This window comes from Saimiri boliviensis, chromosome 13 (genome assembly GCF_048565385.1).
Source record: "Saimiri boliviensis isolate mSaiBol1 chromosome 13, mSaiBol1.pri, whole genome shotgun sequence".
Lineage (NCBI taxonomy): Eukaryota > Metazoa > Chordata > Mammalia > Primates > Cebidae > Saimiri > Saimiri boliviensis.
The window spans coordinates 75,602,350-75,628,900 of NC_133461.1; the positions used below are offsets into that span (position 1 = coordinate 75,602,350).

A 26,551-nucleotide genomic window follows, 5' to 3' on the forward strand; every position below is an offset into this window, starting at 1 on the left:
CTCCCGGTCCTGCCCCCACCTTGGGCTGGAGGAGAGCCTTACAGGTTGTCAATGAAACATGGAATTATTTCCTTTGATGGCTTAGATAATAGTAGGAGCCAAAGCAATGAGTGAGGTCGGCTGAAACCAATGCAGTCCTGCCCGGGACCGGAGAGCCAATCGCAAGAGCAGAGGGCGGGGCGTCGGCGCCAGCAGATAATTGCTAAGTGCATCGCTAGCACAGTTGGTCCGCGCTGCCGAAAGGTCTGGTCGCAGAGACAGGAACGCGTAATCCTCAGCGTGCTCCAGCCCACAGCTTCGCTCCACTGCTCGGCAGGGCAGCTGGCCTCTGGGCACCGGCCCCTCTGCTTCGCGGAAAAGGTACCAGTGCCTGCGTCCCGGGGGGTGCAGCGCCTGCGTCTCCATTCCCAGTGGCTTTGCAGTTTAGCTTAGGTGGAGGGATTGCAGAAAGAAAAGTTTCTAGGAGGAAATGTGACAAAGGTGGGAAATCACTGTCTTTTGTTGGGAGGAAAACAAGCGGACAATTTGGAAAACTTCTGGGCTGGCAAGAAATGGGCTTGTTTACTACTCCTAATTAGCTGCGCTCAGGTCTGGCTAAATAGGTCTGCTCTCCGGGTAGGGTGTCTGCAGGGCTGGGGTGGAGATTCGGGCGTGCTGGGTGAAAGAAGTTGAATCCCAGGATGTGCTGTTTCTTGGTGCACCCATCATGGGTAGGCTGGTTCCGAGAAACGTGATTGGTTGTTTGTGTTTTCCGCTATAGGGTCTGTCCCCTTCGTATTACCTTGATCTGTCGTCCCCAAACTATTGTGACCTTCAACTGGAGTCCTTCCTCAAACTTCTGCCTCCTGCCCTGTCTCAGTTCATTTTATTTGGTGGAAGGAGACATTCCCTGGGATGGGGGTAGGGGGTGGGAGGGCTGTTCTGTTTGACCTGGTGGACACCTGCGTGGCAACTTGGTGACACACCAGCAAAACAGTTCTCAGAGAAAAAGAAATCATATAATCACTTACCTCTCGAAAACTCTGGAAGACTTTCCAGGCTTGGGGTGTCCTGAAAAAAAAATGGGATAGAGTTGGGTTTGGTCCCGGGTGAACTTACACCCTTGTCCCCAGAAGGGGTGCCTGGCCCTGAGTATCCCCGCAGCTCCGGGAGGTGGAGGCTGGTGGAGGGGCTGGCTCTGGGTAGGTGCGCAGGTTGTTTTGGCGCACAGGTGCCTTTGTGGCAGACGTGGTGCTGAAGAAACCATCCACACTGCCTCTGCTAACTGCTCTTTTAAGTAAAACAGCACACCTTGGCAGCTGATTCAGCCCAGAAGCACCCTTGAGCGTTCTAAATCGAGAGACCTCAGGGGCCTCTCTTGCTCTGAGACCCTTGGGAAACTCCTTTCTCCCCACCCTCGCCTCCCCCACCTTTGGCTTCTGCCAGATCGAGGTGTTGGGGAGGTGAGTCACTAGGAAGCAGGGTCCCCACGGGGAAGCAGGTAATGTGCTTGGTCTTGAACTTCCTTCCTCTTCTGCCACGGCAGCTTCTGCTTGTGTGCCTGCCACACTTCACCAGGTGCGCTGCCTACCTGAGGGATACTCTGAAGCTGATAGCCTGGGGCTGATCTTCCAAGTCTCAGGGGTGTTGAAGGATTCAGGTGATTTTCCTCCCTTTGATTTCTGTTAAACCTGCAGCTGGGGAGTTCGATTCCCAGTCCAACAAGAGTGAATGTTGTGGGAGGGATTCTCTAGTGACACCTCTTCCTCAGGGCACCTTTCAACAGAGATGCAGATAAGTCTTGATTCTCCAGCTCCACAAATCCCTTTCACTTTTTCTTATTTTCTTTAACTGCCACAACAGATTCTCCTCCACCTCCTGTAGGCAGCTATTTTGGATGGGAACTGTGATTATTGAAGTTCTACTCACAATGGTTAAAAAAATGCCTTTTTTTTTTTTTTTTGGTCAAAATACCGTCAGCTTTCTTTTCTGCACATCGGATCTGACAGTAAACACAATAAATTTGCAGCGCTGCCAATTATAATCTCTTTGTATTTGGGGGGCCTGGAGTAGAATCCAAACTTTTCCCAGCCGGTGGGCATGGTTAGTCGTGGAGCTCGTCCTCTGTGGCTTCTCTAGGGCACGAGGCCCGCAGGGAGCCCAGAAGAAGCAGCCCCTGGCACGGGGTTGGGGGGCTCTTGCATGAGAGCACCTTGGTTTTCGTGAAGGCGGTAAGGAAACAGGAGAATGCTTTAGAGTTTGAGGGTTGCAAAACTGGGGGTTCCGTTTAATTGATGCCGATCTGTTGGATTTCTATCGTGATAGGAAACATTAAAAGTAAGGCACTTGAAACAGCTCCTGAAGAGTGACTCATGCACAGAGGGAAGAGGCAGTGTGGGGGAGGGGGCGGAGGGGGCCTTGGAAAGTACAAATGGGACACACTGGAGCGCTCGCTTTCCTTCCCTCTGCCTCCCCCTCATTCTTTCTTGTATTTCCTCATTCGGAACAGAGATCATTAAAATAACAACTTTAGACCAAAAAAAGCATCCTAGCAGCTGAAAAATATTTGACAAAGTGCAAAACATCCTCACAGCTTCACCTTGATTGGGGTGAGGTGTGAAACCCAGGACCCAGCGCCTCCGCTACCATCCAGTTTGGAGAATCTAATTGCTGGTGTTAGACTGATTCACTCCTTGGGAATCTGTGTGCCTGTTTGTGTGTGCAAGAACCCATGGATGCTCAGGAAATTAAATTTGTTACTTGCCTTTTCATCAAACATGATGGCTTTAGCCAGGACCCTGGATAAGCACCATCCACAGACCCAGTGTTTTCTCCTCTTCTCAGCTGGCCAAACTGGATCTCTCCTAACCACTGTGGTGGGGAGGGCTTGTGTCTTTCTGCTTTTCCAAGCCTCACGTGAGTTGCCTGGCAAATAAAAGTCCTCTCCTTACTCCTCTGTCCCTCCATCCCCGTCAGCCTTCTGTTACCCTTTTTCATCATAAACATATCAGTAAGTAATCTTTTTGCCAACCTACTTGGATCTTGTCATTTTATGCTGATTTTTCTCTTAAAGAAAATTGTCCCCTGAAATAAGATTGAAAATGTATTAAAATTTTTATCAGAGAAGAGCCTTTCTGCCTTCTACTTTAAAATTTAATTTTGTGGTTTTGGGGAAATCTTAATAAGTACATCTATTGTGTTAGTTGTTCTGGAAAACACTTTTACCTTGTTTTTTTTTTTTTTTTTTTTTTTTTTTTCTGCGAATGTGTGAATTTCCTGCCTGTCCTAGGGGAAGGTGTATCTGGAGATTTGAAACCCTCTGAAACATCTCAGAAAGTTGAAGAGGTTGGAGCACGGTATTTCTGTGTATTCAAGGTGGGGTAAAGGCTGTTTTGAAACCTAGGCCCTGAAATGTATTCACCACACTCTGTTATTTCCCCTCTTCATCTTTCATTTAGGAAAATTCTGTAGCCAAAATTGTGAGTGAATAGTTCATCCGACTCACTCTCCTTCCCATGCCTCTTCCTCCCTTCCCCCTTGGGAGTTATTTCACACTGAAGCAGGTACCTGAGTAATCTTGCTCAATCTGACAGGTAGGGGTACCTCTCTTTCCTGGTTTCTTTTTGTTTCTTCCTTCCTGTCATTTCAGGGTACCCCAGGGTGGAGATCTAATTGTAGATGCCTTGCACACCTCACTCCTGAAAGGGTTAACCAGGGGACTTCAGGAATTGTGGGATACGAGGGAGCCTTCCCTGGGGGAGCAATGAGGTAATCCTTTCCCCCAGTTCGGTTCTATGCAGCCCTCCCCAGAGCACCTGGGGCCGTGCAGCGGACCTGCGTGAGGCAGACAGGACAGATGCTTCTGAGCACAGTGCTGTCTGGCACCCAGGAAGTCCCACCAGGTGCAAGCGCTTGCTGTGCCACTGCCCTGAGGCCAGCCGCTTGCTGCAGCCCCTGCACAGAGCTGACCTTGGAAACATTAGCATGCAGGGAAATTTCTCTGCTGTGCGCTCAGTTTCTTTGTTCCCCTACATCTATGAATAGTTGGAAAGGATCAAATCTACTCATTCATACTAAGGTGTGAGCAGTTAATAGTGTTACCACTTCAGAGGCATTCAAGTTCTTAAAGGAAATCAAAGATGTGCGTATGTCCTCACTTGTAAGGGGGAGCTAATCATTGAGTAGACATGGAACAAAAGACACCGGGGCCTACTTGAGGGTGGAGGGCAGGAGGAGGGTGACAAAAACCTACCAATCAGGGGCTATGCATATTACGTGGGTGATGAAATAATCTATCTACACCAAACCCCCCACGACGTGTGATTTACCCATTATAACAACCTCCACATGTACCCCCTGGGCTGAGAATTAAAAAGTTGGAAAGAAAAATGAGAAAAGATGTACGCAGTCAATTTCCGGGCACGTGCTAGTGGGATTAGGCAGGTGGAGTTTGGACACGGAGCAGAGTGGGGAACGGTGGCCTTTGCTTTTTAGCTCTGGCTGGTCCCGCTCTGACCGGTGCTGAAAACATGTTGCAGTGTCCCAGGACATGGTGATGTTACTGTCTGGGCTCTGGTACTTGAGCTAGGTGCCTCAGATTTGACCTTGGGCACGTGCTTATGTGCCTGTTCTGACTTTCAGTTCTTTCAGATATAAAACCAGAGGTCAGGACTACGTTCTCACTGGCTCCGTTCTGCTCCAAGCTTCTCTCTCGATTTTGCCACAGAGCCCTACGTCCCACTGCAGATGCTGCAGCTCTGGAAGGCCTCAGAGCTTGCAGAGCATCCTCCCATACGGGCCATAGTGATCAGCGATGCCTTCAGAGCTGGAACCCACGAGGGCAGCTCGGAGGAGAGGTGGATGTTGTACCAGAAGAAACACAGGATGAGGGCTGATGTAATAACTGATTTTGGTTTAGGAGGGGATGTTATATGGAGGATGGCGACCAGCTGTTCTCCATCTCCAGCAAGGATTGAACTAGAGAAAATAGACAGAAATTGCAGCAGATGGACTTAGATTAGGTATGAGGAAGAATTTTCCATCAGCAAGAGATGTTAAAAAGGGAAGGTTTTTGAGCCTCTGTGGTGATCTTTAGGAAATGGATAAGCAGGGGCTTTTAGCTGGGGGAGGAGCCAGGGATCTGTGAGGAGGGAAAGTCAAGGGCCATCGCGTCCAGGCATCTGTGCCCTCTGCTGATGGGAACCCTGACCTGTGTCTCCAGAGTCTCACCTTCCCCCGGGGCTATTGAAGTGGCTGAAAACCAGAGTCCCTGAGATGAAGGAGAAAGGAGTGCAGCCTAGCTGGGGTGCTCCCCTGAGCCTGGAGACCCCTGCCCTGCCTTGCGCCAGCTGCCACCTGGACTGGCAGATCCTGTCTATTGCATAGGAATCTTTCACCAAGTCTAATCTTCCACTTCTAGATGTAGTAAATGACGCCCAGAGAGGTAACAGGCCTTGGCGTTGTCACACAGCAAGCCGATAGCACAGCGAGGACCGGAATCCCGGTCCTCCATCTCCCAAGTCAGTGTTATTTGCTTTGCAGCTCATTTTCTGCTCATTTCCAAATTGAATAGACCATTTGCTTTCTCTAGGCTCCTAATTTCTCTGTAACCAAATGGCAAAGACAGGGACACCTGCGGTTAAGCAATATTTATTGAGTGCCTGTTACTAACACTGTGTGTGCCACCAGCTTCTCTCTTGGTTCTGTGACTCTTTAGTTCTGGTTGAGTGGCTGGGAGGGGCTGCTGACCCATCCCTGAGTGTGGCTGCGAGGCCAGGGTGGCAGGAATGTGTTCTAGAAACCGGAGCTGAGAGGAGGGGATAGGTAGACCAGAAGAGGATGAGAGGAGAGACACAGAAGCAGTGAGATAGTTAATCTGAATCCTACAAAGGGAAGAGAGACTTTAAATTTCTCTGCAAACTCCTCCTTGGATATGTGAAGTAAGACAGGCCTGCAGCATGGATCACTCTAGGTAAGACACATCACCTGTTACCTTACGAAACAAAATGAAACATACTATGTGAGGGCATTCAGGGAGGGTGGCATGGTGGCCCAGTGGAGGGGTGGCTTAGCTCTGAACCCAAAGGCTGGCTGTCAGTGAAGTCAGGGTGTCTCAGTTTTGAGAATGAGACCATGGCCAGCTGTGGAGGCCTTTGCTTTGTGTTGGTTCGAGCCAAGGAGGAAGAGAGATAAAGTGGTAAACTCAGCACCACAGAATACATCCATCCTGTGTGTAGCCCTGAGAAGAAAGAAGAAAGCACCCAAGTTAGTGCTGAGCTAGGCAGCAAGAAGACAGTGCAGGGTTGGCAGCGAATGTCCTGTGGGGAGGGCATAGCCCTCCCTTGCCCCTGGCTGGCCAGGGCATCCCTGTGCTAACAAAGGCATCCTGGGCCTTTGTGTCCGGCATGGGGGTAGGCACAAGAGGATCCTTCTCCTGTAGGAGCTGGCCCAGCAAGACCATCAGCCCCTCAGGCAGCAGGGCAGGCTGTCCTTCCAGAGAGTGGCTGAGACAAGGCATGGAGATGCCTCAGGGGCAGAGGGCCCAGGGAACGCCGGGTCTGGGTGGGCCAGGCAGGCTGCCCAGGGTGTGAGACAGACTCAAGCTTGGGAAGATGCAGACGTGAGAGGAGCAGTGGGTCAGCCCAGAAAGGGAGGAAACCCAGGGACCACAGTGATCATCTGCAGAGGGAAGAGCAGCCCACGTGACCCACGGAGAGAACCCGAGGGATACACCAGGCAGGGTTGCCAACCCAGTGCCACATACGTCCACTCCACTCACAGTGATGTTCCACTGAGATCATCACTCTGTCCTCAGTTGCTTCCTTCCTTTCCTTCCTTTCTTTTCCTTTCCTTCTCTTTTCCCTCCCCTTCCCTTCTTCCTTCCCTTCTTCTTTTCCTTCCCTTTCCCTTTGCATCTTCGGGGTCTCATTCTGTTGCCCAGGCTGGAGTGCAGTGGTGCAATTATGGTTCACTGTAGCACAAACTCCTGGCCTCGAGCAATCCTCCCACCTCAGCTCCCAAAGCTCGGAGATTACAAGCACATACCACTGCATCCAGCTCCTGCCCTCGATTCTGATGCCACAGACCTTACTGGAATATAGTCAGGTGTATTAAGTGGATAGAGTACATCTGGGTGCAGAGTACATCATGATTCTCCTTATTTGGGGTGGGCAGAGGCACCTCTGGGAGCAAGGAACACCTGAGTGGGACCTGAGGCTTGAATAGGTGCCATCAGGTGGATGGGAGGAGGGTGGGGAGGAGGGAGCCACGGTGGCAAGACTCCATCCAGCTCATGATCGGTACAGCGTGTTGGTGAGACAGGGATCTTCTTGAATCTGCTCGTATGAGGCATGTTTTGGGGGCAGGGAGAGCTAGGCTTATGGGTGCCCACCAGGTAGGGAGGGGCTGCTGCCACACGGAAGAGCAGAAAAGTGTCAGGCACGAAATGACATGCTCACATTTGCATCTAGGAAAAATGGTCCAGCAGTTGTGAAATGAAGATTGGAGGTGAGGTTTGAGGGGGGCTCAAAGGGAAGGGGGTCATGCCTGGGCCCAAGAGGCCAGTTCAGAAGTAATTTGCTGCTGTTCAGCTGAGAAATGGCGAGGGCCTGCAGGAAGACAGCCGTGCCAGGGAGAGGGAGGAGGCCGATACTTTGACTTCGTAAGTTACACCAGATCAGGCAAAAATGAAGAGGAATTATTCATCCCCAGGAGGAGAAGCTGACAGGTGACAAAGAAAGGTCATGGTGTTAGATGAAAGAGAGAGCAGTGTTCCCACTGAAGCTGGGATGGGAGGATATGGGTTTAAACTGTAGGAAAAGGCTCTACATTGGACATTAGTATTAACGCACCAGTGGAGGTGATGCTGAGATGTGGGGAATAGGGTCATTCTGGGGGGTTGTGGACTTAGTCTTTTTTTTCAAAAAGTATCTTTAAGAATTAGCCTTACCCTGATTGAGAAGCGAGCAAAGAATGAGAATAGACAGTTCATGTAACAAAATAAGTAAGTGGCCAGAAAAATGTGTAAAAGGGTCTCTCCTCACTAATAATTAAAATGTGAAATGAAAACAAGGTATTGTTATCCATTTAACACATTAGCAGAAATTAAAATTGATAATGTCATATCCAGTGTTGTTGGGAATTGGGCATTTTTAGACTTAGCTGGCGGGAAGATAATTTGAAAATATGGGAGACGTGTCTCAAAAAAATAGACCCTTTGAACCAGTAAGCAATTCCTCTTCTAGGAATTTATCCTTAGGAAATAGAGATGCACAAAATAGTTCTAATTAAGAATATTCCTTTCAGCATTATTCAGTATCAAAAAACATTGCATGGAGGCATTAATTAAATATAATATGGTTCCTCCATAAAATGGAAATCAAGGGCACTATTAAAATTACATTGAATAATACATAAGAATATAGGAAAATGCTAATAATATATATTAAGTAAGTAAAGACTTACAAGTAAATAGAGTATAATTGCAATTATAACAAAAGGTGTGTGTAGTCCTGAAAACTAGAAGAGTATATTATCAAAATCTTAATAGTGGTTATCACTGCCTTTTGGGAAACATATGACTTGATTTCTTTAAAGTTTTTTGTACTTTCCAAATATCCTACAGTAAACGTATTCTTTTATAAATTAGATGACATGCTTTTAAAATCAGTCATTCCAACCACACACGTTCTAGCAGGGACTATCCCCGTAGCAAGCTGGGTGCAATGCTGTTTATTCACTAAGATGCGAACTGCCTGCATCCTGAGTCCATCTGGTGGGAGAAGAGAAATGCTCACGTGAAATCCAGCCAGGGCCTCCTGCTTCATCGGAAAGGGCCGGACGTCTGCGGCAGCCAGGTGCGGAGTGTGCAGTCCCTGTGCGGGGAAAGTCCGTGTTCCTTCCTCCTGGCCGCGCTCACACCTCCGGGCCCCGTCACCTGCGGTGGCCAGGTCTACCTTAGCATTTCGAGGGGTGTATCCCGTGTATCTTCTCATTTCACAACCAGAGAAGTTGAGGCTCAGAGCAAGAGGCTGTGCCTTGGTCAGGGTCACAGAGCCAGTGAGTGGCTGTGCTGCCCGGTACTATGCTTTTCCCACAGTGGGTTACTTTGGGGTTCCGTGTGCTCTAGAAGAGGGTTGTAGATTTCCTCAAGAAAGCGTGGAGCCACCTTTCCTTCCTTTCATCCTTCCTTCCCAGAAGCCACGCCTTTGGCTCCATCTACTTATTAATTAAGACTAAATGAATGTGTGTCAGCTATCCCATTTACAGCAGGGACTTCGGGTGCTTCGCGCCCCGCCCCCCTACCGCCCTGTGGTGGCCCTCTGGGTCCCCTCCTGATGGATGTCGCATTTGTGAATGCTTTTCCCGAATGTATGTGCTCCCCGCTGTGGTTTCCTTTGGTGTATAAACTCCAGGCAGCCCGAGACAGTCTGCACAGGGTGAAAGTCACAGCTGGCTGGCTCCATGATGTGTGCCAGGGTCACCTGGGGTCTCCGGGATGCCTTCCCTAAGCAGGGCAGGTGGCAGCTCTGATGGGCATACCCTTGGACTGTTCACAGGCTGATTGGGAAAAGTGGACAGTCCTGCCCGAAAGTAGGGGAGGACGAGGAGGAGCGGTATAGGCTGCCTGGATGTTTGCTGCTCTGATCATTTTAATAATAACTCATTGTATGGTGTTTTGTATTCATAAGCCTCAGAGGTGGGTGGGGAAGGTGCTAGCACCCCCATTTTGCAGAGAGAGAAATTGATGCTTGGAAAGGCAAAGCCACTCTACTTGATTTGTAAGGGCAGCAGAAATAAGAGCCAGGCATGGAATGAGCTAGATTTTCTGCCTGAAAATACAGCCCTACCTGTCATCAATAAGGGCTTCTTGCTGGCCCACCTGATGTTTCTGGAGAAGGAGGGGTGCGGAGTGGCACCCTGTGGAGCCCTGGCAGATGCTGGAGGAGTTAAGAGTGATGACTTCGGGTCCAAGGGTGTATTCAGCTGAGGTCGAGTGTAGGTGCTGAGAAAAGTGGATGCAGGTGAAGGCGAACATGGACTTACAGGACTCATGGGGGCAGAGGATCCCAAGCCCTGAGTATTGAAGGATGCTGGCTTCATGGAAGGCAGGAGGGGCATGCTGGGTGCAAGCACAGATCTGGAGCTGAAAGCTGGCAGGGACTGTCTGTGGCTGCTCAGGGGCAGATTGGCTCCACCAGGAGATGGGAAGGGACAGTGGCAAGAGGTGCCCCAGCATGCCAGGCGCCATCTCAGAAGTCCCTCCTGTTTATTACACCTGCAATCACATGGCTGTGAGAGGACCAAAGGGAGGGGAAGCACAGAGGCTGGGGGGCTCAGAGCTGTTTTTCCCCTCTGCCATCTCCCTGGTTTTTGTTCCTGTTGAGAATGCAATCACTCTGTGGGGCTGCAGGAAGAGAGAAAGGGAGATTGGGAAGGTTGCTATCTTGTCAGGGTTGCTGCTGTCACGCCTTGGGAAACAAATGACTTTTGATTTCTTTAAACTATTTTATATTTTCCAACTTTTCTATAGTAAACCACTACTTTACAAATCAGAAAACACACTTTTTTTTTTTTTTTTTTTTTTTTTCCTTCTGAGACGAAGTCTTGCTCTGTTGCCCAGGCTGGAGGGCAGTGATATGATCTCGGCTCACTGCAACCTCTGCCTCCTGAGTTCAAGCAGTTCTCCTCCTTCAGCCTCCCGAGTAACTGGAATTACAGGTGCCTACCATGTAGGCATGCCTGGCTAATTTTTGTACTTTTAGTAGAGATGGAGTTTCACCATGTTGACCAGGCTGGTCTTGAACTCCCAACCTCAGGTGATCCACCCACCTCGGCCTCCAAAAGTGCTGGTATTATAGGTATGAGCCACCATGCCTGGCCAAAACAGGCTTTTAAAATCAATCATTCCTACCACAAAAGTTCAAGCAGTTACTATTCACGTTGTAAGATTCGGATAGGCAGATTTTCAGAATGTGGGAAGAGAAAGGAGAAGTTATGAGACAAGAAGAAAAAGAAAGAAAAATGGGAGCAGAGTAGGGAGTTGTTGGAGAACCCAGAAGGGATGTTCAGAGATTTGGGAGCAGCTCTCAGCACAGGAGCAAGCCGATGCATAATGTCTTTTAAAGTTAGAGGTAGACTCTTTGGTGTGATAAGACACAAAGCAGAAAGAAAGAAAAAAAACCTAAGGCTTCCCACTGTTTTCAAATGTTGAAGCATTTGGTCATCACCCTGGTTTTACAGATGAGAAAGCCAAGAATCACCAAGGTGCCCCTGAGTGGCCGACTCCAAGCCTGTGCACCGTCTGCTTTGCTGTGCCATGTACTCACCCTCTGTGGTCTGCAGCCAGGTCTCCAAGCTGTGTGACTCTGGAGGCCTGGGGGAGTGAGGGCAGGAGGCAGTTAGGGCATTGCTCTGTCTGCCCCCAGAGAAGCCCCTTCTGCATTTGCCCTTCCTGATCCCCAGGGGTCTGAAGAAAGATGCTGGCAGGGCATTCCCTGACCTGTCCCCTTTGTCATTGGGGACTGGTTGGCTTCTGTCTCTTCAGCAAGGAATACCCTGGCTCTGGGGCTGTGTGAGTTTTGAGCTCTGTTCTTTGATTTCTCCATGAGGCAAACAATGTGCGTCTCTTCCCCATCCTTCAGTTTCCTTAATAGGAGACATGAGCTTTTGACATGTTATGTGCTCTCTGATTCATTGCTCAGAATGTTAAGAATTGATAGGCACACCTGTAAGCTTAGAGGATCCAGCCATGGAAAAAGTGACCCAGTTTTCAGCCTCTCAGAGCTTAGATTCAAGTGGGGGAGAGAGTTGGCAAACACATAAGATAACCTGTGGAAGGGCCAGTGAGTGCAAGGGAGGAACACGACACCCCACAGGGGAGCAGGGAGTGAGAGGGTCTCACTTATACATGCCACTTAGCCAGACACCTGAAGGCAGTGAGGGGTGGTCCCTGTGGGTATTTAGGAGACCAGCAGTCCAGCCCAAGTAGCCCCTGAAGCTAGAGACACTTGGGGTGCCAGGAATAGCCGCGAGGACAGGGTGTGCTTCCTTGAACCACTGGGAGTTTTGAGCCATAGACAAGAAGTAACATTGTCTATGATTTTAAATGATTGCTCAGGAGGATCACTTGAGGCCAGGAGTTCGAGGCGGCAGTGAGCTATGACCGTGTCACTGCACTCCAGCCTGGATGACAGAACAAGTCTCTGCTTCAAAATAAATACATTAATAAATACAAATGTGAAAAATGAATATATGGATCACTCTGGCCGCTATGTTGATAGCACAGTGGAGTGGGGCCATGTGGAGGCAGAGATGCCCTGGGAGGCACTGGTCGTGGCAAGATGGGTGCTGCCTGGGGTTGGGTGGTAACAGCGGGGAGGGAGAGGTAGATCCTGGGTATGTTTTGAAAGGAGAGCTGGCAGGACTTGCTGATGGGTTGAAGGTGGTGTTTGAGAGACTGGAGTGTTCAAGGATGATTCCAAGGCTTTTGGCTTGAGATGGAAAAAGACTGTGGAAGGAGCAAATTAGAAATTGTGAGGAGCCAGTTCGAATGGCGATCATTAAAAAATCTGGAGACAACAGATGCTGGAGAGGATGTGGAGAAATAGGGACACTTTTACACTGTTGGTGGGAGTGTAAATTAGTTCAACCATTGTAGAAGACAGTGTGGAGATTCCTTAAGGACCTAGAAATAGAAATTCCATTTGACCCAGCAATCCCATTACTGGGTATATATCCAAAGGATTATAAATCATTCTACTATAAGGACACATGCAAACGAATGTTCATTGCAGCACTGTTTACAATAGCAAAGACCTGGAACCAACCCAAATGCCCATTGATGATAGACGGGACAGGGAAAATGTGGTACATATACACCATGGAATATTATGCAGCCATCAAAAACGATGAGTTCGTGTCCTTTGTAGGGACATGGATGAACCTGGAAACCATCATTCTCAGCAAACTGACACAAGAGCAGAAAATCAAACAGTGCATGTTCTCACTCATAGGCGGGTGTCGAACAATGAGAACACATGGACACAGGGAGGGGAGCACTACACACTGGGGTCTGTTGGGAGGAAATGGGGGAGGGATGGGGGATGGGGAGGTGGGGAGAGATAGCATGGGGAGAAATGCCAGATATAGGTGATGGGGAGGAAAGCAGCAAACCACACTGCCATGTGTGGACCTATGCAACAATCTTGCATGTTCTTCACATGTACCCCAAAACCTAAAATGCAATAAAAAAAGAGAATTATACACCAAAAATAAAAAAAGAAATTGTGAGGAGTAGAGGGGAAGGAAGTGTTTGTTTGGGGGGTGCTGGAGCTTTAAGTGAAGTACCCACTAGACGGTTGTGTTTTGGTCTGGAGTTCAGAGATGAGCTCTAAGCTAGTGGACCCTGGGAGTGATCAGTGTTTCATGGTTTCTATGAGATTGCTAGGGAGTGAGTGTAGACAGATAGGACGTAGAAAGACGGATCCTGAGAATGGCAGTATTTATAGATCAGTCTGGGGTTTGCAAACTCTTTCTTAAAGAGCCAGATCGTAGATATTTTAGGCTTTACAGGCAGTACAGTCTTTACTGCAGCTACTCAGCATTGCTGCTGCAGCACAGAAGCAGCCATAGAGGACATATAAATGAAGGAGCATGGCTGTGTTCCAATAAAACTTTATTTACAAAGCAGGAAATCCACTCACAGGCCACAAGTTTGCTGACCTTGGATCCAGGACACTGAAGATGAACCAGCAATGGGGACTGAGCCGGAGCAGCCTGGAGATGGGGGTGGACCGGGAGGAGGTTGCCTCAGAAACTAAGCAAAGCATTTCTGCAGAAGGAATTAGTGATCTGCTGGGTCAAACCCTGCTGGCATAAGAAGTAAGACGAGGACTGAAGATTGCACGTGAGCAGTGTGGAGGCCGTGGGTGAGCTGATGAAAGCACTTTGGTGGAGGATGAGGTGAGAGGCTCCTTGGAGCGGGTTCAAGGAGAGGCATTGGAGATAGTGCATGCAAACAACTTCCCAGAGGGGTGGAGCTGTAAAGTCATGCAAAAGATGAAACGTCAACTCTAGGGATACGTGGGGTCAAAGCTAGCGTTGCTTATTTAAAAATAGGAAAAGTAGCGGGATGTTTGTATTGGATGGAAATGCGTCAGTGTCCAGGGCACAAAGGATGGTGGAGGGATGGAGGTGAGAATGGCCTCGAGTCGGGTGAGGGAGTGGGGCCTGGCCTCTTGGACAGCTTTCAGGGGAAGAGGAGACAGTAGCCAGAGGCCATGTGATGGGGTGGGTGGGGCAGGGTGGGGACCCTCTTGGATGCCTTTATTTTCTCAAAGAGTAGCATGGTGGATCACGAGCTTCGGGACAGGTCGGGGAGGATCTTGGCCCGGCGGGTCATGGAGGTGAATGCCCTCTGCCCACAGAGCGACAAAGATGCCGGACAGTGACAGAGAGCTTGGGGCTTTGGAAAAGAGCACCGTCTACGGTCACATACGTGGCAGAATGATTTTTTGTGGAGGCTGCAGTGCCTGGGACTGAGGGTGGGAAGTGAGGCTGAAGGGACACACAGCATTTGCTCAGGGAGCCTCAGCAAGGGTGCCAAGGGACCTGTTTAGGTCAGCACGCCATCAGGACAGCCTGAAAGGACTTTGGCCTCATGATGTGCAGTTGAACCTCCGTCTGTCAATTTCTCTGAGAGGGAACTCTTCCGGTTGCAAAGGGCCCAGCACCCTGGGTTCACGAGAGTGAGATCAAGTGCCAGAGTGAAAACGGCAGTAAGGAGTCTGTAGCTCAGGATTGAGCAAGGAAGAGCACTCACCCCTCTTTTCTTCACAACTGACTTCTGGTGGTCTTTGCGGGTGAAATAGGCAATCTGAGAGTACAGAGCTGTAGTGAGCTGGAGTTGATCTAACCCAAGGTAACTCCACAGACTTCGCTCAAATCGTCCAGGAGGCTGCGCAAGGTCCCAGTGTCCCCAGCTCTGAAACACCTGGTACGTGTCTCATAGACCTGGGGAGGGGATTAGATGGAGTGTAGGTGTCAAGCATCTAGCATAGTGCCTGTCATGTGCAAGGTGCTCCACGATCTATGGCCAGTGATAAAAGCCGCTGCTGGTGGTGGTGATGGCAGCAGGCATCTAGGAGTTCTCTCTCCAGGTGTGCCAGGCCGGGGACTGGGGTGGCCAGGTGAGGGGTGACCTGTGGCACTGCTTGCTGCAGAGCTGCTGGGGTGATTAGTAAGAAAGCTGCAATACCTGTGTCCGACTGTCACAGCTCCAGCACTTCCTCCTAAATACTGCTGGCCAGGGTTTTTGCATTCTTTGGAAGAAAGATGCTGGAGGGAAACAAAGTGGCGTTGCCAGGGTAGCACCGTCAGAAAATAAATCCTAGAAAGGAAACTCTGAAAGCTTCTAGAACCATAATATTGAGACAGGTTTGAAGGGAACCCAAAATTCCTGCAATGCTTGGAACAGCAGAAACATAGATTTCTCATACTAATCAAGTGATTTGTGGGAAAACCCTATCCATCTCTCTAACCTGAGCTGAATCAAGTGAATGATCAGTTGTGAGTTGCAGAATGAGCTCTGAGGCAGCCACAAGGCTGGTTTATGATTCTGCAGAACTTTTCTGCGGCATGAATTTTTGGACAAGCAGGTGACTTCAAAGGAAAGAAATGCCCTCCCTCCTCACCTTTCCTTCGGCTGTCAGCACAGGGATCGATGTTGGGTGCAAGGGTGTCCTCTAATTAGGCCCAGGGCAGGGTTTCTGGGGCTCTCATCCTTCCAGGTGATTCTGCCCACCATGGGGGAGGGTGGTGGCATCTGTCCTCAGACTTCTGAGGAGTGGCTGTGATGAAGAGTGGCCGGCCTGACTGTGCACTTAACCACTACATTGTCATGGGAGCTGTTGGGTTGAGCTAGTTCCATCTCTGTATGGAAAAAATGCAGTCAACATCTTGTTGCACCCCTAGAAGGAAAAAAATGAGTGTTCCAATAGCATGGGCTTTGGGGAGAGCTGTTTTTTCAAGTAGGTCTGTGTTATCAGTTGCTATACAGTTGCTCCTAAGTATTGTTGCTTTGACTAGGAACAGATATTTTTCCTTTCCTTTTTTTTTTTTTTTTTTTTTTTTCGAGACAGGGTCTTGCTCCTTGCCCAGGCTGGAGTGCAGTGGTGTGATCATGGCTTACTGTAAACTTGACCTCCTGGGCTCAGGTGATCCTCCTGCCTCAGCCTCCCCAGTAGCTGGACCACAGGTGTGTGCCACCACACGCAGCTAATTATTTTTGTTTTTAAATTTTTTATTTGAATGAGGCCTTTCTAGGTTACTCTGGCTGATCTTGAACTCCTGGCCTCAAATGATCCTCCCACCTCAGCCTCTCAAAGCACTACGATTACTAGGCATGAGCGACCATGCCCAGTCAGTGAACTGACATTTTTAAATCAAGGTTTACGTAAATTCCAGAACATTCTAAGTAGTCTCGAGAAGTTAGGTGAAGCCAGTTTAAGTGTGTTTTAACCTACAGGGAAGACGCTGTGTCATACTCGACGGTGTGGGGAGTTGGGTGGTTGTTTGGGTTGGGCTGAGCTGAGGAGGAGTTAGGGGGTGATGTGTGAATCTCGATATGAGCGTAGAGTGTCAAAACATTCAACATGCTGGGGGGTGTTTTCCATACAGAAAATAAATTTACTATAGTTCAGAGAAAGAGAAATATAACAGCTAAAAATACATGGAAGAATGTTTAACTCCCTGAGTAATTAGCATAGTGTCATAGTCAGGTGGGTGGCTTTGGAGCAAAGCATGGAGTCCTGGCTCTGAAGTTAGGGGTCTGACCTTGAACAGGTCTCTTGGTTGCGCCTTGTTCCCTCCTGTTAGAATAAGGACAAGATGGCCTACCTCATAGGCATTTTGTAGTGAAGGGTGATGATTCAAGCCAAACACTTATCACCAATAACAATTCCAATAATAACAATAATAAAAATGTTAATTAGAATGGAAATGAGTTGCCATTTTCCAGCTATAAAATTATTGAAGGTTAAAGATGACATTGCTCAGTGTCACAGAGATATGGTATGGAACTGTAATTGGTGCTGTCTTTCTGGAAAGCATGAGGTTTTAGGATTTCTGTACTTTTTTTTTTTTTTTTTTAAGATGGAGTTTGACTCTTGCTGCCCAAGCTGGAGTGCAGTGGTGTGATCTCGGCTCACTGCAACTTCTGCCTCTCAGGTTCAAGTGATTCTCCTGCCTCAGCCTCCGGAGTAGCTGGGATTACAGGTTCGCACCACCACGCCTGGCTAATTTTTTGTATTTTTAGTAGAAATGGGCTTTCACCATGTTAGCCAGGCTGGTCTTGAACTCCTGACCTCAAGTGGTCCGCCTGCCTCTGCCTCCCAAAGTGCTAGGATTACAGGTGTGAGCCACCATGCATGGCTGGCTTTCTGTACCTTTTGATTTAGTTCTAGGATCCTATCCTAGGGAAATAATCAGAAATTTGGGGAAATATGCATGCGCAAATTGTTTACTGCAGTGCTATCTGCCTTCCTCAAAAGCTGGAGTCAACCTCCCTAGCAGTGAAGACTAGTTAAGTAAATTACGGTACGTCCATAGGATGGAGTTCTAGGTTACCCCATAAAAGTATTTGAAAGCATATCAATGATGTGAGACAATGCTCATGAAGCTGAAAATGAAATATCTTCTAAATATCTTCTAAATATCTTCTAAATATCTTCTAAATATCTGGCTAATGGAATAGGTCTACGTGCATAAATGTAAATACAATTATGCCAAAGTACAAAATAGAGATTCTCTCTGGATGGTAACATGAGGATGATTTTTGTTTTCTTCTTTATATATATTTTTTGCAATTTTCAAATATTTTACAGTGAGTCTTTATTCATTTTTATAACACAAATAATAAAAATTACAGAAAGAAAATGAGACCGAGTCACCTCTGAGTCGTTCCCCTGTTTAGGCAGTGGGTGTTTTACTATGATTCCTTCCTGGCGTGGATTCCCTAAAAGCCCATCAGAACACTTTGTGTGGAACCATTTCTTACTCCTCCCTGATTCACACGGAAGTAACAAATGTTTTGGGAATGGAAAGAAACATTTATTTCATTTTTATTTCTTAAGAGACAGGGTCTCGCTCTGTTGCCCAGGCTGGAGTACGGTGGCATGATCACAGCTCAACGCAGACTGGAACGCCTGGGTTCAAGGACTTCCTCTGCCTCAGCCTCCTGGGTAGCTGGGAATACAGGTCAGAGCCACCATGCCTGGCTAATTTTTAATTTTTTTTTTTTTTGTAGGGCTCAGGTCTGGCCATGTTGCCCCAGATGGTCTTGAACTCCTAGCCTCAAGTGATCCTCCCGCCTCAGCCTCCCAAAGTGTTGGGATTGTAGATAGTCACCACCATGCCTGGCTGAAACAAATACTTTGCAACAAAGAGGTAGACGTGAGTGTGCTGTGGAGACAGTGTCTGGCACAGTGGATAGCCTGTTCTCATTGACACGCTGCCCTGAAATTCATTCGCTTCCAGGAAGCCACAGACGTGGTAGATTCCCCAAGAGCCAGTCACTGGCAAAGCCACAGCCAGAATGGAAATCAGCTGCTCTCTCTCCTTTAGGGTTGTCATTGGAAAGCCAGGAAGCAGTTTCTTACAACAAAAAAGCAGTCCTGCCCACACAATGCTGATGGAACATGGGGCTGGAGACGACTGGGATGCTGAAAAAACACTCAGCAGAGGTGATGGGCCCAGAGGAGGGGGCATCTCCCAGGAAACAGTCCTCTGAGGCCAGAGCTCCTTCTCCAGCTCCTCTCACCTGCCGCGCCTTATGTGGCAAGGACGGCGGTGTGGGAAGGAAATGTTTGTAAATTCTGTAGTACGTTGAGTGCACCAGAGGAACGGGCTATTTAACAGAGATAATTCTCTTACACAACAAATACCTTTTGAGGATATGTAGCCTGTCAGGTCTTCGGCTATGTGGTAGACATTCCCTGGTGAGTAAAATAGAGGCCTTGGCCTGTGTGGAGCAAACTCATTTTTCTAAGTTGGACAACTTATTTCTGATATATCTGGTTTCAAAATCAGAATTTTTAAATATATTGGTTTTACTGAAAGTAGGACACACTTGCTTTAGATCTGCGAAATATTGTAGATACAGTGTTTTTTTCTTTTAGTGCAGATGTCCCAAGTGTTCTGTAAGTTTAAATATTTTTGTTTAATTCATTCTTAACACCATCATCTGTGAGATGAGGCAAGGAGGAGGTGCCTTCAAGTGAGGAGTGGGGGAACAGGTTTTGGCCCTAACTTTGCCCCCGCTGAAATGTTTCAGGGCACCCCCCGAGGTCCGTTCAGTGAGACTGGCTCTTGTGATTGACGGTTGACCACCGGCCACTTAGAGGCCCTTTGCCGAGGAACTGCTATGTGTTTTCTGCCATTGGAAGCCGTTCATTCATTGATTGCAGAGCTTTTTTAAGGCTTGAAAATGCAGTGGCTATTGTGTTATTCTTTCACTACACTGGGTGCCGGAATGAGCTCCCTAAAATCCTTGGAGGCTCTGGGTTCGGTTTAGCGAATGTAAATTGTGACTTCCATAGGGATGTAGCTTTCCACTGCGAAGGGTGTTGGGACTTGGGTTCCTTCTCCCTGCTTCTGGAATGCGCCCAGGTCTTTTGCTTCTTTTAAAGATCTGACATGACCGTGGCCAGCTCTATAAATAGTCCCAAACAGCAGCTATAATGCTGGCGTGATGCTGACTTTTTTTTCCAGCCACCCACTGAAAGTCTTGGGAGAAAATTCTCTCTTTTTCTCTCTTTCCCCACTCCATCTCTCTCTGTCTCTGTTTCCCTCTACACACACACACACACACACACACACACACACACACACACACATACACACACACACACACGCATGCATGTTTATAGTTCCTTGTCTAAACAGAAGCAAAATCTTGAATGTGTTCAAACATATCTGTGATTTTGTTTCTTTTCTTTTTTTTTTTTTTTTTTTTAGGATTTAGATAAAAAGGAGTTAAAAAGCTTTTCAACAACAGAAAACAAAATGTCTTTCCTAAGTACCTACTATGTCCAGGCATTGTGCTGAATTAAATTAGCTCCTGTCTTCAGAGGGCAGAGTTCAGCAAGAGGGCATCTTTATCAACAGCGAACTGTTCCAGGCTTCCTGGGGATGAACTATAAGAATACACCTTTCATGTATTCCTGGGAACTTTACAGCTGTACAGAGGATCGTTAACAATTGCATTAGTTGCTAGGGCAGTGGTAATGAAGTACCACATACCAGGGGGGTTTCAAGAACAGACATTTATTGTCTCCAGTTCTGAAGGCTGGAAGTTCAAGGTCAAAGTGCCAGCAGGGCTGGGTCCTCCTGAGGGCTGTGAGGGAAGGATCTACTCCCGACCACTGTTCTTGGCTTATAGACGGCCATCTCCTCCTTGTGGGTCTTCATGGCAGCTCCCCTCTATGCATGTCTGTCACTGTGTCCAGATTTTTCTTTTTACAAGAACATGAGCCATTTTAGATTACAGCCCACCCAATGGTGTCATTTTGACATCTGAGTTAAGACCCTCTCTCTAAATAAAGTAACATTCTGAGGGAGTGGCGCCTAGGATTTTAAAATGTGAATTCAGAGGATACATTTTGCCTTGTAATGAGAGTCTCTTAGGTAATGCTTCTTTCTCTGGGAATAACTTTCCTTAAACCTTTCCAGGCTGCCAGATTTATAATATAGTCCATTCGTGAACAATGAAGGAGTTAAGGGTGCCAACTTCTTGCACAGTCGAAGCTCTGTGAATAAATTTTGACTTCCCAGAAGCTTAACTACTAATAGCCTACTACTGAACAGAAGCCTTACCAAGAACATCAACAGTCAATTCACACATATTTTGTATGTTCTGTGTTTTATATACTGTTTTCTCATTGTAAAGTAAGCTAGAGAAAAGAAAATGCCATTAAGAAGATCACAAGGAGGCTAAGCATGATGGCTCATGCTTATAACCCCAGCACTTTGGAGGCTGAGGTGGGAGGATTGCTTGAGCCCAGGAGTTCGAGACCAGTCTGAACAACACAGCGAGATCTCATCTCTACAAAAATGTTTTTAAAAAGTAGCCAGGCATGGTGGTGCCTGCTTATATGGTTCCATCTACTGGGGAGATGGAGGTAGGAAGATCATTTGAGCCCAGGAGGTCAAGGCTGCAGTTAGCTATGATCATGGCATACCATTCCAGCCTGGGCCACAGAGTGAAACTCTGTCTCATACACAAACAAAAGATCATAAGAAAAGGAAAATGTATTTACTGTTTATATTTACTGCTCTTTAAGTGAAATGAGGATTCTCATAAAGGTCTTCATCTTTGTGTTGAGGAGGCAGAAGAGGGATTGGTCTTGCAGTCTCAGGAGTGGCAGAGGCAGAAGAAAATCAGTGGGTCATTGTAGTTCAAACCTGTTCAAAGGTCAACTGTATTTCTCTCCCACTCCTGTCACTAAGGAGCGAGTTCCACAATTCACATTATTTTCAAATGTAATTCTACAAACCTAATCCCCTTGCTATAGCTAAACCCATTTCCTCTTCTGTGGTGCTGGCGGACAACAGCCTGTCGCTACCCTTGGTCTAGTGGGTTAATAGCCATTTTCAAGGCCATGACACATCCATCTTCTTTCCCGTTCAGATCTTGGCCTCTCCTTGGTACAGAACTCTTCCAGTTCAGCACAACCAATGGATGCCTACAAGGAGAGTCTTAGCGGAGCTCTTGTCCTGGGCCAGCTGGATGCACAGAAGGGCAGACCAATGACCTCCTCCATTCTCTCACTGCCTGGCCAGCCTCGGGCACTGCGGGCAGAACTTGTGCTTCCCGGAGGAGTAGGATGACCTCAGCTGTATTTCAGCTCCCAGCCTGGCCTTGGCGGTGCCCTGGGGCTGCAGCACTGACTCTGTCAGTTCACACACTCCACCTCCATGGCCCATGAAGATACCCCACCCCACATACGCTCTAATCTGCCTTCCCACTGTTCTTACTAATTTGGAAATCTCATAGGCAGTAACTGGCATTTTTGTTGCCAAAGTGGCGGAGGGGGGGGGGGAGGGTGGTGCTTGCAAGCGCTGATATGCTGTGTTGACAGCCAATTCCTTTTACACCCATGCTCATTAGCTCTTTTCAGCCAATTCCCCTGTAACAATGAGGTTGTCAGCTCTTCTGTCGTCTTCCCCTCAGTGTGTCCTGTCCTGGTGTTATACCTGCAGTCACCACACCTAGGGGTTGGTCCTGGGTAAAGGCAGGATGCCATCAGGGGTACATTTGCTTGGAGCACACACATCTGGACAAGAGCTTGTGTGTGTACTAGGGGAGGGGACACGGGGACAGGGACTCAAGGGGTCAATTATGTTTGCCCAGGAGGAACCCAGAGCTCCTCCAGGGAGAGCTATAACTCTGAAGGCCAGGTACAGACAGAGAGCCAAGCATCTGGCTTTGTCCCTGGCTGTCTGAATGCCTTCTCTAGGTGTTTCAGGGATTGGACAGTTCCTGGGTGAAACACCAACAAATACAGCCTGTGGAGGACTGGCCAGCACATGTGCATTTTTGGGGGGCTTTCACCTGCCCTTTTCTGACATTCTGGGGCCACACCATGTGCTACAGATGGGAAGTCAGTGGGAAAATAGCAAGAGGGAGAGGCATTGTTCTTCCACTGAATTCTGAATCCAGCCATTACTGCCTTCTCTGGTGGTGTTTACTAAGAGAAGCCATGTCTGAAACCATGCCTGCTGCAGTCGAATCAGCTCAGACCAAGAGTTCTAATTAGGGAAAGCCTTGGGCCACTGATCAGATAAAACCAAGAAAATAAATTCCAGTAGCCAAAAACCATCCAGGTGCAAAAGTATGATCACCAATACATTATGTTTAAATTGGGTATGCTTAGCTGCCTTGGGAGGGGTGCAGAGAAACACATTCAAATATAAGTAGAACTTTCATAATTTTACCTGAGGGTGAGAGAGAAGGGGAAGCAAGAGAAAGATGCACATGTGTAGTTTAGGGACCACTGTTCTCTGGGTGTGCCAGAGACTCAACTGTGAGATTCAGGGTAGGTGGATCAGTCCATTGACAAAGTAGGAAAGGGTTAAGGTGAATGCTGAGGTTCACTCCCAGGGTACATTGTATCCATTTGTTAACCAAAACAAACACTTGCTTCAGAACCCACTAAATAGCCACCACCCTACCATCCTCAGGTGAGACCTTAAGTTAACTCTGGCTCTCTCATGAGGTTCTTCTTTGCAAAAGAATGCCCGGTGGTGGTGATCTCAGAAGCGGATGTGATGAGTGTGGCCGGTAGGAGCGCCGTGCTGGGGAGGCACCGGGTCTGCCTCTGAAGAACACTGAGCACAGCAGGCATTCAATGGATACTGAGTGCTCAGAACTCAAGCCAAGGAAGAGTCCCGAGGCACAGATTGACCCTGCCCACAAGTTGCAGAGAATTTGAATGAGGGAGCAGAACACACAGTGAATGTTTAGAGAACAAGGAAGGGTTCGGTGGGGTCCGTAGGGTGCTGTGGGCTTGCAGAAGCAGATGACCCCCAGTGGCAGCCAGAGCAGGTTGCAGTGCAAGGAAGGGAGATTGAGCCAGGGTCTTCTTAGTCTTTAAGGAGTAAAAGGTGGGGAAAGGGCCAGGGCTGTGGCTGGGAAGGCGAGCTGAGCAAAGGCCCCTAACAGGCTGCGCATGGGAAGTATGGGTGGAAGGGAGAATGGCCTTAGCCCTCCTGGCCATCCATCTGTAAAGGTTGATGGTGTTTTGAAAGAGTCCCAGTTTGTGTTTTTATGAAACAGAAGTGGCTAAAAGGAGACCAGTACCTCCAGCTCATCGGAATATCCCTAGCCGCTTCCATCAGCACAGTCCTGTCCCTGGCCATCAAGGCTATGGCTTCAGTCTATTGTCCCTGGCCATCAAGGCTATGGCTTCAGTCTATTTCTTTTTTTGAGACAGAGTCTAGCTCTGTCGCCAGGCGCCAGGCTGGAGTGCAGTGGTGCAGTCTCAGCTCACTGCAATCTCTGCCTCCTGGGTTCAAGGAATTCTCCTGCCTCAGCCTCCTGAGTAGCTGGGACTACAGGCGTGCGCCACCATGCCCAGCTAATTTTTTGTATTTTTAGTAGAGACGGGGTTTCACCATGTTGGCCAGGATGGTCTCCATCTCTTGACTTCATGATCCATCCACCTCGGCCTCCCAAAGTGCTGGGATTACAGGCGTGAGCCACTGTGCGCAGCTCAGCTCTAGTCTACTTTCTCAGCCTATGTCTCCACCTCAGTCTGCCCATTGCCCCTCTGTGCCTAATTGAACCCACTCTTCTCTATGGGACTTCTGTAAATGTAAGACACACTGACCCCTCCACCTGACTACTCTCCTCTCAACTCTACAAGTTCAAAGCTCTTCATCTTCCAAAGTTTGGTTCAAATGTCATATCTTCTACGCAACCTTTCCTGACCTCCTCTCCCCTCCTGTTCCTGGCTTTAAGAGATATCCATAGTCATTTATATGTTGTGCTCTTTATTATTCTTACCATTTACTGGTAAAATATTGATTGGGAGCCTACTGGGTATTAGGTACTACTCTCTGGGTAAATCAATGAACAAATCAAAGACTTCTATTATCATTGAGCTTACATTTTAACCAGGGAACACAATATCCCTAGTGTTCTAAATTATTGTGTCCCTACATAATAGGAACACTATAAATAATAGTTTCCCTATTATTCTATCTAATAATAGAAATAACGTAAGTATATTACATATAATGTTAGAGATAATTTTTTTTTTTTTTTGAGACAGGGTCTTGCTCTGTTGCCCAAGCTGAAGCATAGTGGTTCAGTCATAGCTCACTGCAGCCTGCAACTCCATAGCTCAAGTGATCTTCCAGGTTCCTGAGCAGCTGGGATTGGGACTACAGGTGCACACCATCACATCTGGCTAACTAAAAAAAATTTTTTTTAGAGAGCTAGGGTCTCACTCTGTTGCCCAGGCTGGTCTTGAACTCCTGAGCTCAAGCAATATTCCCACCTCAGCTTCTCAATTACTGGGATTACAGGTGTGAGCCACCACACCTGGCTTGTGAAAACTGTCATGAACAACAGAAAAAGAGAGCAGGAGAATGGGGTTGGGAGTGCTGAGGTTGGGAAGGTAGCGGGTTGCAATTTTAAACAATGAGGCCTTTAAGCAGGCCTCTTGGAGCGGTGCATCTGCAAAGCAAAGGCCCCTCGGTGGAAGTGTGCCTGACGTGTTCAGGGAAGAAGGAGGCCAGTATTTCCAGCCAAGGTTGGAATATGGGGAGAGAGGGAGGGAACGGGTAAGAGAAGTCATAGTGGGAACACACACATAGGGTCTGCTAGGCTGTTTTAAGGACTGAAGGAGGCAAGAAGATGATTTTGAACAGAAGAGTGATATGATGCGATTTACTCTGCAGACGAGTCCCTCTGGGTGCTGTGTTTAGAATGGATTGAAGGTCATGAAGAACGGAAGCAGGTGTGGAGGCAGTTAAGAGGCCACTGCAGTCATCCAGGTGGCTTGGCCAGGTGGAGGTGATGAGAAGGTGGCTCGGTTCTGTGTGTATTTTGTATTTTATTTTTGGCGAGTAGTTTGTGAAATAGGGGAGAAGGATGAAATCGAGAATGACTGCAAGGAATTTGGCCTGAACAACGGGATGGCTGGAGTTGCCAGACCAGAGATAAAGAAAGCTGTGAGGAAGGCAGCTGATGAATGAAGAGTGTTGAGCTGGTCCCCGCTTGACTAGAAGCTACTTAGAGTAGGTTTGCTGCATCATTCATCTTTGCCGCCTCCCTGGGGTCTCAGGAATGACAATTGATGGATGCCTATTTCAGGGGTCTGTTATGATTGCAAAGCATCCCTGCCATGGGAGGGCAGTTGTGAATTTCAGGATGGTTGCCGTGGTCAGAGCTTTGTGTCTGGCTGCTTCCCTGGCTGGACGTTTGTGCTTCTCTGACACCATCCAGAGGTTCAGTGCAGGGTCTCCAGGGGAGCATGGTGGGTTTGATGAGGATTTCATCTTGAGTGGGTTCATCTCATGAGCTCCTGGAACACTGGATATCGGCACAGAATATTTTGTTGGTCAAAATTCTCTTTCTAATCTTTTCTCTCCCTAATGAAGATGATTAATTGGTGTTAATTGGTATGCCAACAGAGTGTGAGTGCGTTAAAAATTAAATGTTCCTTTTGGATTCTGGGGAGGCCAGAGTGGGTGGGTTTAGCATTGCATGAGACCCGGACTTCAGAGGCTTCTGGTCAGAATTCTGCTCAGTTGGTAGAGACCGGGGAGAAACATACCTAGGCTAAGACAAGGGGCTACTTCAGGCGTCCCCAGAGTATGGCCCACGGGCCGCATGCGGCCCCCTGAGGCCATTTATCCACCCCCCCGCCGCACTTCAGGAAGGGGCACCTCCTTCATTGGTGGTCAGTGAGAGGAGCACAGTATTTGGCAGCCCTCCAATGGTCTGAGGGACAGTGAACTGGCCCCCGGTGTAAAAAGTATGGGGACGCCTGGGCTACTTAATTACAAT

At 48.1% G+C, this 26,551-nt stretch overlaps 1 protein-coding gene across 4 annotated transcripts in view; it reads left to right on the forward strand.

The window, feature by feature from the left end:
* The first annotated feature begins 219 nt into the window (after positions 1-219).
* ZMAT4 (zinc finger matrin-type 4) overlaps positions 220-26,551 on the forward strand; it is a 386,463-nt gene continuing 360,131 nt past the window's right edge. For 2 of the 4 annotated variants that reach the window (XM_003942398.2, XM_074383839.1), the window contains exon 1: positions 220-360. Coding sequence is in view for 2 of the 4 variants with exons in the window: in XM_074383838.1 (XP_074239939.1) it covers positions 13,916-13,941 (26 nt within the window). In the remaining 2 variants the exon portion in view is untranslated. Of the gene's footprint in view, positions 361-13,153; positions 13,942-26,551 lie in introns of those variants that run through there. The other 2 variants (XM_074383838.1, XM_074383837.1) reach the window with 2 other exon arrangements.